A 15,590-nucleotide genomic window follows, 5' to 3' on the forward strand; every position below is an offset into this window, starting at 1 on the left:
ATCGAAAATGGGGCATCAATGTCCATGTCGGCCTATATGTTGAAGGTAAGGCTCTTGACGGTTTCCACTGGGAACACCCGCGTTTCGCTTTACCTAGATCCATCTCGTCCCCTAGCTATCCACAGGCCCAACACCCGGAACGGTTGTCTTTTAGGTTAGTGGCATCTTCTCTTCGACGTCTCTAGATATGGGCGTTCAGGGTATCTCGCAGAGAGTCCGACAGATCAAATTCAAGATGAGTGAGTCGAATCTTAAGAAACATCTTCCCTAAGGCCTGCCCTGCTTCTCCTTCACTGGATTACCCAATATCCTCTATATGTAAATATTGCGACAGATTAATGACAGAGCATACGATAAGTTCGTTTTCATGGATGATGGTGCCAAGAATAACGGCCGGATAATCAACCTTGCTGTAAAGCGAACGGGGTGGCGGATCAAATCACTGGAGATCCCCTATTCCGGAAGCTCGTCTTGATAGGCTGATTCGCGAAGCCCACCATTATTAATCCCGTTCGTCCACGCGAGACTTTTTCCCAGTTCCCGTCCAGCGCCCGAGGTTCGGGTCCGCCAATAGAGAAACTGCGCATCCATGCGCGGTGTCTCATCTCTGACTCTCCCGGAACAACGGGCGAGCCGAAATGCATCGTACACTCTGTGAGTGAATTGGTTCTAAATCCTCTCCAAGAAAGTGTACTCCATGGGGAGTTGGGTCACGAATCATCGATGCTGCAGTTTACTACAACTGGTTGGGTAAGATACCACCCGTCGTTGGCTCAAAGACCCGGGGAACACTTTATTGATGACGAATTTTTCTTAGATTATGTACGTCGCCTGCGATGCTGCTCTCATTCTCGGGGCCTGAACAGTTCTTTATGACGGGTCCCCGTTTTATCCAGATCCTACTGCATTCATAATGCTGTTGGCAAATCAGACCGTGACCAGTTTTGAAGCAAGCCCTAGATGGATGTCCGAGATGCTGAAGCTGGGTGCCTCCCCCAGGGAGGTGGCGGATCTTTCAGTTCCGCGGACTGTTTCTAGCACTGGTATGGTGCTGTCAGATTGCGTTTCGAGTGGTTCTATGACATCGGGCTCCCGACCACGTCAGGTTGGGGAACATGCCTGGTGGAACATTGTAGGTTACGTTCCAGTCTCCGCCTTTGAAAAGGTGTGTCACTGCTGACATGTGAAATTTCAGGCCGGCTGCTTCGCCTTGGGTAATCCGATATCGTCACTTTATGTCCGTGGGCGTCAAGGTGAGGCAGTCCCTTTACAGCCTTTTCTATGGTAGGTGTGAAATACCTTGGCGAGAAATACTGAACATTATTATTTCTTTACGGTCAGCGCTCGGAGTCGCCATAGCTGTCTACGATACGGACGCCCCCTTTGACGGGCCGACCCATCCCGTCGGGAACAGCGGGTTATAAACCAGTCCCTAAGGTCCCCATGTTTTTCTGGAATGAGGCCACGCCACAACCTACGGGCTCCAGATTTTACTCTCCCTCCTTCGTCAAACACAATCACGTCTGGACCCAGGGCTATTCGTCTCAGTCCACCCGGCGACTAGGACCCTCATCCTCCACAGTCGCGCGGACAGGTTTCTCAACCCATCCGGGGTCCGCTTCGGGGGCGCTGAAATTTACAACGTTCTGGAGCGCCAATTATCTGACGCTATCGTCGATGGCATCTGCCTAGGGCAGCGTCGTCCTCGGGACCCCGACGAGACACTGATTCTCTTCCTGCGGATGAAGCCGGGCCATAGGTTCAACCAGAAGCTCGTCAAGAGGGTCATAAAGAACGACCTAGGCCCCAGGCACGTGCCCAAATTCGTGTTTGAGGAGGTGCCGGAAATCCCTGTAGCTTATTTTTCTCTTGTCCCCCCAGCCCCGCTTTCCAGCGGTCGATCTGACCAGGTCCAGTACTGGGTCATATAAAAGAGGTAAAACTTTTATTATTATTAGGAGGAGAAATCCAGGAAGCATGCATCCGTCGATGCTCCCTACTCGCGCAAAGTGCGAAAAAGAAGGGGAAACTAAATCAGGTTTAGCACAAGCCCTACTAATACTTTTGCGTGTGGCAAGGACTTGCTTGGCGAACCAATTCCCGAGGGTACAGCTTCCGTGGTGGAACAGAGTAACTCTCGCCTATCCTTCTTTGTTGGGTTGTGGCAGGCATTAATTCAAGCAAGGTGCCATTAGATCGTCAGGGTTGCCCCGTCGATTGCGTGAACCTTCTTTACGACTCCAACCAGAAACCCTGTGGAAAGACAGTCTGGGACAAGGACTTTGGCGCACCAGCGGAAGCTTGAATCCGACAGCCTCTGCAGACTGTACACTAGGGCCTTTTGGCCTCCATTATTCTCCACACGCACCATTAAGCTTTACGAATCCCCCGCAAATCCGGGGTCCCCAGATTAGCCTCCACCTCACCCCGCGTCAGGACTCCTTCGATTCATACCACCGCTTCGGAATTCGACTCCGATAGCCTGCCTCGCTGAGGATTGAGAGTCAGTGTCATGATACAGAATCTATATAGAGGACTAAGTCCTCGGCTGCTCGCTGGCCTGGCGAAAGCTCTACACCATCCTTTCTTATGACGACTGTCAGTCACCCAGATACTTTTGGAAAAGGCGACCATGCTGCGACCCCTTCCACTGCTGTGCCTCGTTGTACTTTTCAACTCTGTCACTGGCCAGAGTGAAAAGGACTGGAAGGGTCTCAATGCCTCTGTGCAAGGGCGTCTACATACACTAGCACCATTGGCCCTCCCGTGCTTTTCACAGCATGATGGGCAGCCAGTAGACGTGGACGATGCGGCTTGCAACGCCGTGCGCGACAACTATACGTCCACTATATTCCGCTCAAGTCGACCAAACGGCTATACCTTCCTCCAGAACGAGATTTGTGTTGGGGACGAAATGGATCACTGTCTCTTGGACGATTCCGTCAAGCCTGCTGCGAAACCGGGAGCAGGGAGCTCCTGCAACCAGGGCAGCGTCCCGTCATGGTATATCGAGGTCCATAAGGGCTCGGACGTCGCCGCCGCTTTCGAGTTTTCCAAAAAGCATGGCACCCCCCTCGCTATCAAGAACAGTGGTCATGACATGTTGACTAGAAACTCCCAGAAAGGGGGCTTGTCACTATGGGTGGGCCGGCTGCAGGACAAGGAGTACCACAAGGACTTCGTCCCGAAGGGCTGTCACAAGAAGGAAGCTGTCGGCCGAGCCGTTACTGTCGGGACGGGGTCCCCCACTGCTAGCATTCACGACTTCCTCTCTCAGTACAACAGCACCTTCGTCGGCGGTTTTTCGGGGACTGTGTCTGCGTCGGGAGGCTGGGTCCAGGGAGGCGGCCACAGCATCCTGTCGCCCGTGTTCGGTCTCGGCGCGGACCGGGTCGTTCAGTTCACGGTCGTCACGCCAGACGGGAAAGAGAGAATCGCCAACAGGTGCCAGAACTCAGACCTCTTCTGGGCTTTGCGTGGAGGAGGCGGCGGCACCTTCGGCGTCGTCTTGGACGCCACACACAGAGTCGAGCCCGCGGCGCCCGTTGCATGGGCCATGATCACCATACCCCCCAGTTCCTCAGATAAGACGGTAATGGAGTGGCTCGAGCTGCAGGCACAAGAGTCTCTGAAATTAGGTAGGGAGGGCTGGGGTGGACATGTCGGCGGTTTGTACCTAAGGCGCGTGAACCCTATCAAGCCCATCGCCAATGTCCACGACGGAGGCGCTGCCGCTAGAGCGTCGCTCCAGAAAGTCATCGACTTTGCTCGTGCGCACAACGGGACCAGTACCGTGGAAGTCCTCCCAACGTTCTACGAAGTCTACACCAAGTACATCAACCCAGGCGGGCTTCAGAACTCGGGCAGGGCGAGGTTTATGTCTACCCGCCTTGCGCCGCGAACGATGTTTGAAGACAAAGGAGGAATCGCGACGCTTATGCACTACATCCAGAAAGTTTCCGATCTGGGTTTTGCCCCCAGAGACTTTTACATTTCTGTCGGGTCTCCCTACGTGGCAGACGCAACGCGCCCCAGGGACCGCCACCACCGAAGCGAGACATCTGTGCATCCTGTCTGGTACGATGCCCTTTGGCAACTCGCTGTCAGATTTGACATGGCCTGGAATGCCACCAATGAAGAGAGGGTCAAGAGCTTCACCGCACTGGGCCGGGCTACCATGATCCAGGAGGAGCTGACCGGCCCCGACGGAGGTTCTTACGGCTTGGAGACCAACCCCTTCACTACCAATTGGCAGAAATCCTGGTGGGGTCCAAACTATAAGAGGCTCCTGAAAATCAAGAACAAGTACGACCCGCACCGATTGCTCAACTGCTGGAAGTGTGTCGGCTTTGAAGAGTCGGACCTTGAGAGTGAGAGATTCCAATGCAACAGCAAAATGCAGCAGGCTATCGACAGGGCTATGGATGTCTAGACAATAAGGGCAAGACATATAATAGGTTTATAATTTAGAAGTTGGAACCCCCCTCTTAGAGCCCCCCCAAAATTTCAGCCTCCCAACTCGTCATCACTTTCATTCTTAATTATTCCTATATTTCATACTGCTTCAATGCAAGAAGTCACTAAATTAGTACTTTTGCTATCGCTCTTTTTATCAGTACTAATTTTAACTTCTAAATTATCTATAAGAGCCATCTATACTTAATCAATGGCTCACGCGGCGCGGTGCATAGTGCGTTTGAGCACATCGTTGCTCCGGAGCTGCAGGACATCCCCACGTTGAAATCTACGGTTCTGGGGACATCACGGGCGTGAATTTCCCCTTTTCATTGGGTCTTCGACCTCGGGCCCGCCTACGTGAGTTTAGAACAGGAATGTCACTACTAGATTGCTATTACTTTGTATACGAGACTCGAAAGAAGGAGAAGTTTCTTATGGTGCCATAAAATTTCACGCAACCATCGCGGGATCAAAAGGAAGTAGGACAGCCCGCCCGGGGGGGTTGAGGGTTGGAAATAGTCTTGTAGGACTTACTCCAATAATCATGCGCCGGATACCGTAGCAGCCGAAGCTGGTTCTCTCTTCCCAGGTGAAAAGGAAGGAGATAGTCTCGTTTCAGGCCTGGCCACACGGCGATTGCTTCAGTAGGTCATCCTGTACCTGAAAGCACGTCGCGTAGAATCGAGTAAAGAATCCGCAGAAAACCTGGGAGGACGTCGCTTGACGGGAAGACGTTAGGCATCGATGCATCGTCCTCGCGACCAATGTCGAAGGACTCTTTGACGTCGGGCACTTGGTCACGGCGGGTAGAGAGGTGGCGACTGAGGCTGTGGCGCCGTGAACGACTTTCTCTAGCCCAGGGGATGAGGAGGACCTGTAGTGCGCGCCAGAGGCCGGGCGTGGAGCTTACTTCTTCTCGGACAACGGAAAAGTGAAGGATTGTTCTCTCTAAAAATGCCGAGTTGTGAGGCTGCTCGTAGGGCGCGGGGAGAGGTACTATTATTCTGTACTCCTCCAGTACATACCCATTGAAACGCCTCGCTGACGAGTGATTGCAGTATGCCATTGTTCTCGATATAGGCGGCGAAACTGGGGCATCGAACAGGCATCACCACAATCTCCGGCCGATAGTTCCGAAACATCCAGAGCGCCTTTATCAGAGTAGCCAAAAAGGATTCGTACTCGGCCCTACCCGTTCATCCCCATTATCGACCTCGACACTTTTCGCTCAGAAATGGAATCGGAGGCCAACAGCACCGCGGATCGCCTCCTGGAAGTTTTGAAGGAGATTGGCTTCGCCAGACACAGCATGTTGTGCGGCCTACGAAGTACATACCAATAAATCGCAAGAAGCCCACTTGTACAGTTGTACTGTTGTGAATTCCCAACCTGCCACCGTCTGCCAGCAGCGGAGAAAATTCACAAAGCTGGCCTCTCGCTCTCGCCGTGTCCTCCGTGGCCATGCTGCCTAGTGGAATGGTCCGCCAGGCCCCCGACGATCTATCAGCGGCACTTACTGCCGAGGTCACCACCAAAAGGGCTTAGCTCGATATCGCGGTCCTAGTGCGCTCCGAATTCATATACTGGATCGACCACGTCCGATACTGTTAACCAGCCGGTAAAGTCTACAATGTCTGAAGCCCTACGACAATGGGATGATGACCGTACACAACCCTCTCGAGGTAGCGGCGGCAAAGCACAAGGGTACAAAGGTGTTCCCGGGTGGTGTTGTACGGCTGATTGGCCCAAGCGAGTCGCAACGATCGCCGTGTCGGGGCCTCATCGCGCAACCCATACCCATAAACCCTGGGCTGCCATACAGAAGTCATTTTAGCACGCCGTAGTTCGGGAAAATATCAATGGGTTGGGAGGTTAGTGGGTGAAACTCACGCCGTCTACCATGCAGCCGCATCCCATGCTCCTAAACGTTTCGATGGCAAAAATCTCCCCTTCCTCCATCTTATTGTGGTCCAAGTTCTTGACGAAGGGGATGGGCCTTGGCGCCGTGGACGTGATAGCGCTCGATGTCGTGACGGCCGATATTCGGCCCTGGCTTTACGGGGTACAGTTTACCACCGATCTCGACCACTCAGCTCTCCATGACATCCTAGATCGCGGCTCTAACATCGCTGATGCGGAGGTCGATCCCGGCGGCCTACGGTAAAGATTAGCTGGATAGAGCCTGAATAACATGAATCTACGGATTATATACCATTTTATCAATATCCTGCCATTTTTATACCCGTATTTGGATAGAATTTCCAGATGCTGGCTTAATTTCTCTAGGGCAGCTGTTTAGGATTAGCGCTTTACAGCTCAGCCGGGGTCCTCGAATATATTTGGTTATACAATTCTAGGGAACTTTAAGACATACATGTGCCACGCCCAAAATAATTTTGTCGGGGGGTTTTTGTCGGGGGTTTTTTCTCGCGGGGTTTTGTCAGGGGGTGTTCTTGCTATAAAAGGAAGGGGAAAACCAGAGTGGGTGTGGAACACGAGGAAGCATTTTCTTAGGGCCGCATGATTGATTTGTCGCCATTGCTTTGACATCGAACGCGTATACTTGTCTGCCTCAACTCCTTCTCAACTCGAGCTCTTGCACATCGAGCTCGGTAATCCTACCTTTTCCCCTCGCTATCTTCGCGAACGCCAAACTATTATTGACTAACATCATTATTATCATCCGGCTTCACGATGGTATCCGACAAAGATATTCGAGCCTCCAACGCACTCATCAATGGCGCCACGGCGCCCCGCGTCGCCGTCTTCGTCGGCGGCACATCTGGCATCGGACAACTCACGGTCAAAGCCTTGGTCGCTCCGGGCACGAGCGTGAGAATCTACCTCATCGGACGCCAAAGCTCCGCGGAGCGTATGCGCACTTTCATCGAGCAGCTGCACACCATCAACCCCGACGCGGAGGTCATCTGGACCGAGGGCCAGATTGCGCTTCTCGCAGACACGAAACGAATTTGCGACGTCATCAAGAGCAAAGAGTCGCGCGTCGACTTGCTGTTCCTTAGCGCGGGCTACGCACCGTTTGGCGCCCGCAACGAGACGTCTGAGGGTATCGAAGTCACGCAAAGCCTGGAGTACTACTCGCGAATCCTATTCATCCAACATCTCCTACCCCTTCTTGATCGATCGGAGGCCCCCAGGGTCATCAGTGTTTTGGGAGGGGGGCTGGAACGGGCGTCTCTCGACCTGGACGACCTCGACTTGAAGAAACCTGGGAATTTCGGCGCTCTGAAGGCTCAGCCGCAGTTCCTAACCATGAATACCATCGCCCTGGAAAAGCTAGCCAACGACGCCCCAAATGTGACATTCATACACTCCTGGCCTGGGTGGGTCAACACGGGAAACGCGAGAAGAGGTGCGGAGCCGAATTCGATCATGGCCTGGTTTGTACGCCTTATTCTCGAACCCATCATCGGCCTGTTCGCGATCAACGATGACGTTTCTGGGCAGAGATATCTGTTCCAGAGCACGAGCGCAGCTTTTGGCGGCCGCGGTGTGCCGTGGAACGGCAAGGCTGGTCTGAACACGCTGGAAAAACCGGAGAACGGACTGTTTCTCGTTAATTATAAGTGCGACTGCACTTCGAACGCCAAAAAAGTGGCTTTGCTCCGAGAGTTAGCGCGGGACAAAGTTTGGAGCCACACGCAGGAGATTCTTCGGCCATATCTATAAATAAGGATTTCCTTTATAGTACTCTATATATACTTCTATATCTATAGTACAGACTAGTTTAAGGGTTACTTCTATACCTAAGACGATGTTCAGTGGAAAAACTGATATATGAACCCGCTTGAAATTCCCGTTTCATCTCCTGCAACTCATCATCATCACCATCGCCAGCATCCTCACTATCACTATCATCAACCACTCCCTAAATCGATCTTCTCAAACTTCAACCCTCATAATCCAGTCAAAATGAAGTTCTTCCTGGCTACTATCGCTACCCTCGTCAGCCCTACTGCTGCTACCCCTACTACTGAGTGATAGAATGAAATGGCCAAGCGCATAAGTCACTCTAAAGAATACAAGGCCTTTACAAAGGAAGACTAACTTTTCATTCCCCTCCTACTAGGGTAATGATGTAAATAGCTTTGAAGTTGCTCCTCCTTGAACTTTGTATAGATCTAATATATGTAACATCTCAACTGTAAGCTTGACTCTCTCATTGTATCTAGAGTACACCCTCTTGTGGCTTTACCTGCTGGACTGCCTGCCTTGTTAGCTGCCTCCGTGCTGGCGAGCCGATGAGGTCCAGAAGCGTGAGGTTACAGATATTGTCGCTAACACCTTAGACAATTAGAACCGAGTACGTATCTGTGCGTTGTAGTGGATAAATGACCCCTTTATAACTGTCACAGGCTTAAACTGGGTGACCACGGAGAGGGTAGGCAACTATTAGAAGCAGGGTGTCTTTGAGTAGGCAGGAGGGCAATGTTTGGTCTTGTGTTTATATTCCGCCTATGTTGGAAGCTCTTCCCGGACTTCTACGATCTACTCACTGAACCGTTATTGTCTATAATGGAAGATTGCACGTACTCGTAAGTAGCCTTACTATTCAGTGTCAAATACATCCATATATAATACCCGAAAGTTACCCTCAGCAACTTCCGTTAGTATTCACTTTCCTGAGCTGCAGCTAAGTTAGGGTAATCCATAGGCACGCCTAGCCTACGTTTATCACACAGCTACAGAGGCCTTGTTTTATTTGTAAATTAAAAAAGAAAAGATAAAAAAATTGAGAAAAAAAGAGCCCTGGCCCTAATTATCCCTCCATGTAGTTAGGAAAAGTCGCCTCCATGCTGGAGACGGATTCCTTAACTGATAGACTAGACTTCAAGCGTCCCTCGCTGAGAAAAAAAGGCTCTGGAAACCAGTCGCTGATGTCCTCACCGCACATCATAGCTACAACTGCCTTACCGGCCGACCAGCAGAAAGCCATACCACCGCCATTGAAACTAGCAGCAATCCACTCGCCGTCCACTTCCCGCCCAGCTAGAGATACAGGCAATAGCCTAACCAAGGGGGCTTCATCTATAGTGAACCCCTGAATTCCTGACCATTAGCTGATGAGGCGGTTGTGACCGGGGTTCTTCTAGCCAAGAAATCTGGAGAGTGTCTTTTGCAAATGGCCAGGCAACTCGGAGGCAAGCTAGCTATCATCCAGTAAGGGCCTCGATGGGGGTTGTGTATCCGCCACCGAAGAAGTGGCCAGTAAAAGCATTCTGCTAGAGATAGAAAATTCTAGATTCTGTTTACCTTATAGTAGTATTATATCGAGGCTTATGATAGATACTCCAAAACAGGCTATCTCCCCAAGTGGGGGCCTTGGGGCCGAGGTCCTACACCGTCATGCTCTCTCAGTAGGGGTATACAAGCCCACGAAGGCCAGGGAGCAAGTGACTGGTGCGACCGTTTGCGGCGTATAAACTCTGGCGGTATGTGCCTCTTGGAGTTGTTATTTGATATCGGTATTTTATATTTGTATTGGGGTTGAGTGAGACCTTTGTGATTGGGGTGTTGGCGTCAACTATCAGATTCTGTGGATGTAAGTAGCAACTCCTATATTTTCATTATAAATCAATAGGGCCATATAGTGCCAGCTGGGAACCGCACAGCACCCACAACGTCGTGGAGGCCACATTCCCTTTAGAGGAGATGAAGTTAGAGAAAGCCTCTTCCGACAGAGAGTACGTACCAAGCTCTGCCTTGGTATTAGGTAGCCCTGGGCGGGAAGAAAGGGGAGGGGGGATGTAGGAACTCACTTCTCTTGCTGTCTTGGCTATTATAAAAGTGTACTTACTGCTTTCTTTGGGGAATTCTGCTTTATATTGTACAATACTCTCCTTGGCTGCTGTTAAGCTTTCCTTATCGCTGAAGCCACGGACCCGCTCAACTGGATAGAATTGAGACTCCTCATAAGCATAACGCTATATAGCCTTGGCTACTATGTTAACGTTGGTAAAGGTAAAATTGAGGATCTTAAATGCAAGTTCAGTGCCTACACTCTGCTTTAGAGATGCATAGGATATTGCCCTGTAGCTCTAGATAACGGCGGCTCTTGACAGCCTATTAGTAAGAATAAAAAGGTGATGTCGGAGGAGTGTATAATTTTAGTAGAGATCTGTGCCGGGCAGATCCATCCTTTTGTGGGGAAGGTATTCTTGCGGAGAAGGGCTGCAATTCGGCCGGGGTTACGTATCACTTCCGACGTGAAACAGAACCTTATCTACGAAGGAGGGATTAACGTGGCTTTCCATCAAGGTCTTCTGCAGGCCACCTCCGATATGCATATTGGTGGCATGCCTTGCAAACGAGATACCTCGTGCATACTGCCCTTAGCAGAGAGGGTAACCGCATTATATAAACATTGTATTATGTTCACCCCTCCCTCACATGTGCATGGAACTTGAACCTTTTCTTTTTCTTTTCTTTTTTTTTGACCTTTTTTTTTCTTTTCTATTTTATTTTCAGAGGCCGAAGGCCGGAAGGGGGGGGAGGACGGGGTTTGCCGTATCACTGAGGAAAATGGCCGACGGCGAATAAATCTGGTGGACACCTCCCCGGCGCCAGGTTCGATGCGAGAGTTCTCTGGTAACATTGCGGGGAAGCCCTTTGGGTATCGGCGCCGACCTTGCTGGATCCATCCGCACGCCAGCCAACTCCAACGGTGTCTACGGATTGTGTCCAACGTACGGTCGCTTCCCGTGCCACTCAGCGCGTAATCCGGCTCTCGGATTGATCAACGGAGTGGCCAGACGCATCAGTGCCTCCATCGACAGGCTCGAGCTCTACGCCCGCTACATTCTCTCCTTGGGGTCCTGGAACTGGGATGCCACCTGCCTCCCCATGCCGTGGAATGAGCAGGCCTCCTCTGATATAGATACCTGGCAGGTGCGGGCCAGCTCTGCTTTGGTTTCGCCGCTCATGATGGCGTTGTGCGCCCGCACCCGCTAATTGAGCACGGTCTCAAGGAAGCTAAAGAGGCATTGATCAAAGCCGGACACCAAGTCATTGATGTCGACTTGTTCCATTCCGACGATGGACTTTGGGACTTGGCCGCCCGAATTTTCGGCGCCGACGGAGGTTAGACTCTCAGAGAGATGCTAGATATCGTCTACGAGCCTGCAATCAGGGAGATTATCGTTCCCCCAGCCCCAATGGCCCTGACAGCCAGGGACCTTGAGAAGGAGTCTAAAAATTTGCTCCGTATTCGACAAAGAATTCTGAAGAGGTGGCAAGACACTACACTTCTCTTAAGCCTCCTTTCTGAAAACATCTTCCAAAAGCTTATCGTAATTGATCTTCGTCTCCGAATTCTTGACGTGCTTGTCGAACAGCGGGGTGCCGTGTTTTAAACGCTCCAGCGAGGACGTGGGCGGCCATTTCCTGGTGCAGGTCAAGAAGGCCTCAGGAGACGCAAAGTTGGATCGACCCAAGTTAAAGAATTCAGCCAGAAGCTCACTGATATACTCCTCTGTGATGATAGGAATCTTAGCCTTGATCGTGGTGAACAGTTTGTATGGGTCATCGCCTTCCATATCGTATCCGGAACATATCGGCTTCCGGAGTTGTCGAGGGGGTCTAGGGTGATTGGCGATTAATGGTGCTGTGGATCTTCTGCGCTGCCACAAGCCCAGCTGCGAAGGCCTGGGTATTGCTCATCATGTTCCCGAGAGAAAAGGCACCCATCAGGACGACCATTATGACAACAATGCCCTTTCCTACTTGAAGACCCTCGTACACAACGTACCGTAGCGCGTAACCCAAGTTAGCCGAGAGAGCAAGTCCCATAGTCGCCTTGGCCCTGAAGCCACAAGTTGCAGAATTCCGCAGGTAACCCTCGAGCTTTAGCGCTAGTCTCTCCTGCGCGCCGAGTGCCATTGTTATCCTAATTGAGCTTATGGCCTCGTTAATTAAGCTCGTGGCGGGACTGTAGGCATCCGTCATTTCCTTATTGCATCTCAGCATGAGTATTGAGCCCAGGGTCATGTTCAGGATGACCAGTACTAGTACAGAAAGGATCAGGGTAAACTTTCAGTATTGGACGAAGGCAATTATGAAGGTAGCAATAAAGGTTGAGGCGCCGGCTAGGGTTCTTCCGGCCTCAAGCCAATACGGCAGAACTCTATTTTGTAGATCTTGCCATTGCGAGCTTCGTGACTACCTACGGCTACTCATTTGGTTTTATCCGTGGCCAGCGCTAAATACATTCAAGCGGACGTACGGGCAATCTAATCTAGAATATACATGTTTATATATAGATGCTGGAGAGCACATTACCCCAGCAATCCGCGCTAAGTATCTTGAGCAGTGCCTACGGCAAAACATTGCCTTCTTCGACCACGCTGCCTCCGGTGAGATGACCGCGCGGATGACGGCAGACACAAACACAATTCAAATTGCCATCTCGCGAGAGAAGCTGTCCCCATAAAGACAGACAAAGTAGTTCGTCATATGTGATTGCACGTCTCCGAATAGGATGGCCGTCGGGGGTATGGCCACACCGGTAGCGATGGTCAAGATGCATGAGACGAATTTATTACTAGCAACTGTGCTGCTGTTGCGTGCGAATAAACTGCCAACACGCTCACGGGGAGCTCTAGGACCAGGACTTGGCGCCGTAGGATCGCGGCCTCGACATGGGAAATCGGCAGACGGGGGCTTGAGTTTTCCCTAGCTTCGTTATCATTGTAGCTGCCCTGCGCCAGTGTGGCACTTCTACGGTCCAACCCAAGCTTCGCTCTATTAGAAGAGCTTTGCGTATGAGTATAGGCCTCCAGGCTGATGCCTTCGATAAATTGATCGATCTTCATACTTTCAAAGCAATGGTATGTTATCAGAATTAGGAATTTGTTGGCAGACAAGGGGGCTTTCTAAAAATGGGACAGGCTTCCGGGAAAACTAAGAAACAAGCGTTAGTACAAGCAAGGAAACCTCCCTGCTGGCGTGGTTTTGCCATGGTACCAAAATAAAAAAGAAAAAAGAGGTCGTCAGTCCCCACTAGGCTCAGTCCTGATTGTCGCAGTTCGACCCAACAACTTCCCTTCAATGGCAGTTACCGACGATCAGTCCCTAGACGGGAGACTCGGCCGATGCCCATTCCCGTCATGCCTTGTCATGGTGTCTTACAACACGGGAAGACGGGGATCTCCATCAAGGCTTTTATGTCCAAAAGCAAATTAACAGCGCAAAACGTCCCTGGACGATTGGACTTCGTCTGCCAGTCAGATCGGATATGATGTAAGTAGGAGTATGTCCATACCGCCAGTCGCCGAAGTGAAGCGGTGAGTGAATATGTCATGACATCGTTATGGATTAATGTGTATGAAGTGCTGTTCTTAAGCAAGTCGTCTTTTGCGGTCTACATGGCGCAATTCAGCAACTGTGGCGATTAACTGCTTCGAGTCGGTTTCCAATTTTCCCAAGTCATCTCCAGGATCACAGACCCTTCCTAGAAGACGTGTGTGCAAGCCGCCACCTCGCGCATCTTTTAACGGTGGATGCTAGTTCTAATCCTGGGTGAGCATCACAGTCACAGTCAGTGTTAGGTAACCCTAGAGTTGGAACTTAAGGTTAAGTCCGGCCGCGGTGATGGATTCACGAGTAAGGTACAGTCCTGGACGACTTAATTAAGCGGTGCGTCACGAATCAGCATCTGCGACAGGGCTAGAAAACCTCCGAAATAAGCATAGCAGTTGATCAACGGCCGGTCTCTCCTGCATCCGAGACACTGGGCTATCCCACGGTTATCATACGTACACACATAATATACTATATATTTACCGCTTGACTGGTGAAGAGAGTGCGATTTCCCATCAAATGATAGAGAGGCGATCATATTCCATCGCCATGCCTCGGCTGAACATTGGTGCAGAGGTGTAAAGTTGCAGTCCCCGATATCATGCGCCGAGATGATGCCTTTAAAAGCAAGCCCGAGAAAAACTGGGCAGGACACCAAAGAGAGGTGTATAGTCGTATGGCCTCCGCAAAACGTGACTGCGTGTTCCAAGGTTAAAAGACGTGGGTGTCTCATCACTAGCATCCTGTATCGAGGGAGTACTAGAGAAAGGGATAATTAAGTCTTACACAGGAGTAAAAGTTCAGCAAAACTCATCATAAATCCAATAACAACGGTTTACTTCACGTTACACTTACGTTGCCTACCTACACTCACTGATAACCTTATTTGTCCAATTTATCCAATCTATCCACCTTTTGTCTCATTCCCCATTTGTGAGGGCTCACTGGACCACCATACTTCAAATTGCCCAGACTCCTGCCAATGAGGAGCGTCCAAACTGGCCTCCGGACGGCCAGTCGAGAAGGGTCGACAGCTCTAGCTCATCTAATTCGGGACGGGATACTCCTCCCGATACTCCAGCGGAAAACGAGTCGGCTCATCCCTCGGAAATGATTTTGTCTGAGTCCCAACTGGCTAGTTCTTCTCACGATGCTCCCCCCGATCCCGTCTCAGCACCGTTCCCGGCTTTGGACCCAACAGTCAAGACAGACCTCAGGCTAGATACGGTAGTAGAGGTCATGGTCCCGCACTTTTCTTACATGAAGTCCATTCCGGATATCGGCTTTTACACGTTGCTCCATGCTGCTCTAGCCCTCGTAATCAGCCGCATGGTAGACTCGGAGGACGTCTGTTTTGGGATACATCTAGTCGGCTCGCAGGAAGATGTTATACCTTTTCATATCCGACTACGCCAAAACCAAACGGTTCAAAGCTACCTAAATATGGTACGTCAGCTTGAAGTCGCCTTCCAAATTTCATCTTACTCTCCCACTCTCACATCGACTTGTCCAAAGAGAGTGTGCATGTTCAACACAGTTCTACATGAGGCGCACGAACATGGCAGGACCGATATGCAAACCTGTCCTGTAACAATTCCAGGATATCCCTTGTGCTTTCAACTCTTCCATTCCGATTGTAACGAAGAGGGTATCTCAATCAAGGCCCGAAGCGACCAGAGAATCATGAGTGCATCGGCCGTGAAACGGCTACTTCGCTGCGTGACTGCTGCTATTCGCCAGCTTCGCTATATTAGTGAATCAGGTCGAGCTGGAACTGTTGGGACTGTCTCAATTCTTCACGACGATGATTTAGC

General features: G+C 50.9%; 1 protein-coding gene and 5 pseudogenes across 1 annotated transcript; 4 read left to right on the forward strand and 2 right to left on the reverse strand.

The window, feature by feature from the left end:
• Nucleotides 1–913: 913 nt before the first annotated feature.
• Nucleotides 914–1,931, forward strand: SAPIO_CDS6310 (uncharacterized protein; the record flags this gene model as incomplete). The annotated part of the gene is made up of 3 exons (XM_016788449.1): nt 914–1,132; nt 1,196–1,253; nt 1,534–1,931. The coding sequence occupies 3 exons, from the start codon at nt 914–916 to the stop codon at nt 1,929–1,931; spliced, it is 675 nt and encodes a 224-aa protein (XP_016641883.1).
• A 701-nt stretch (nt 1,932–2,632) lies between these two features.
• Nucleotides 2,633–4,432, forward strand: SAPIO_CDS6311 (annotated as a pseudogene; the record flags this gene model as incomplete).
• Nucleotides 4,433–6,358: 1,926 nt separating this feature from the next.
• SAPIO_CDS6312 lies at nt 6,359–6,622 on the forward strand (annotated as a pseudogene; the record flags this gene model as incomplete).
• Nucleotides 6,623–7,152: 530 nt separating this feature from the next.
• SAPIO_CDS6313 lies at nt 7,153–8,148 on the forward strand (annotated as a pseudogene; the record flags this gene model as incomplete).
• Nucleotides 8,149–11,729: 3,581 nt separating this feature from the next.
• On the reverse strand, nt 11,730–12,014 carry SAPIO_CDS6314 (annotated as a pseudogene; the record flags this gene model as incomplete).
• Nucleotides 12,015–12,057: 43 nt separating this feature from the next.
• On the reverse strand, nt 12,058–12,465 carry SAPIO_CDS6315 (annotated as a pseudogene; the record flags this gene model as incomplete).
• Nucleotides 12,466–15,590: the final 3,125 nt, after the last annotated feature.

This window comes from Scedosporium apiospermum (assembly GCF_000732125.1).
Source record: "Scedosporium apiospermum strain IHEM 14462 chromosome Unknown SEQ_SAPIO_0102, whole genome shotgun sequence".
Lineage (NCBI taxonomy): Eukaryota > Fungi > Ascomycota > Sordariomycetes > Microascales > Microascaceae > Scedosporium > Scedosporium apiospermum.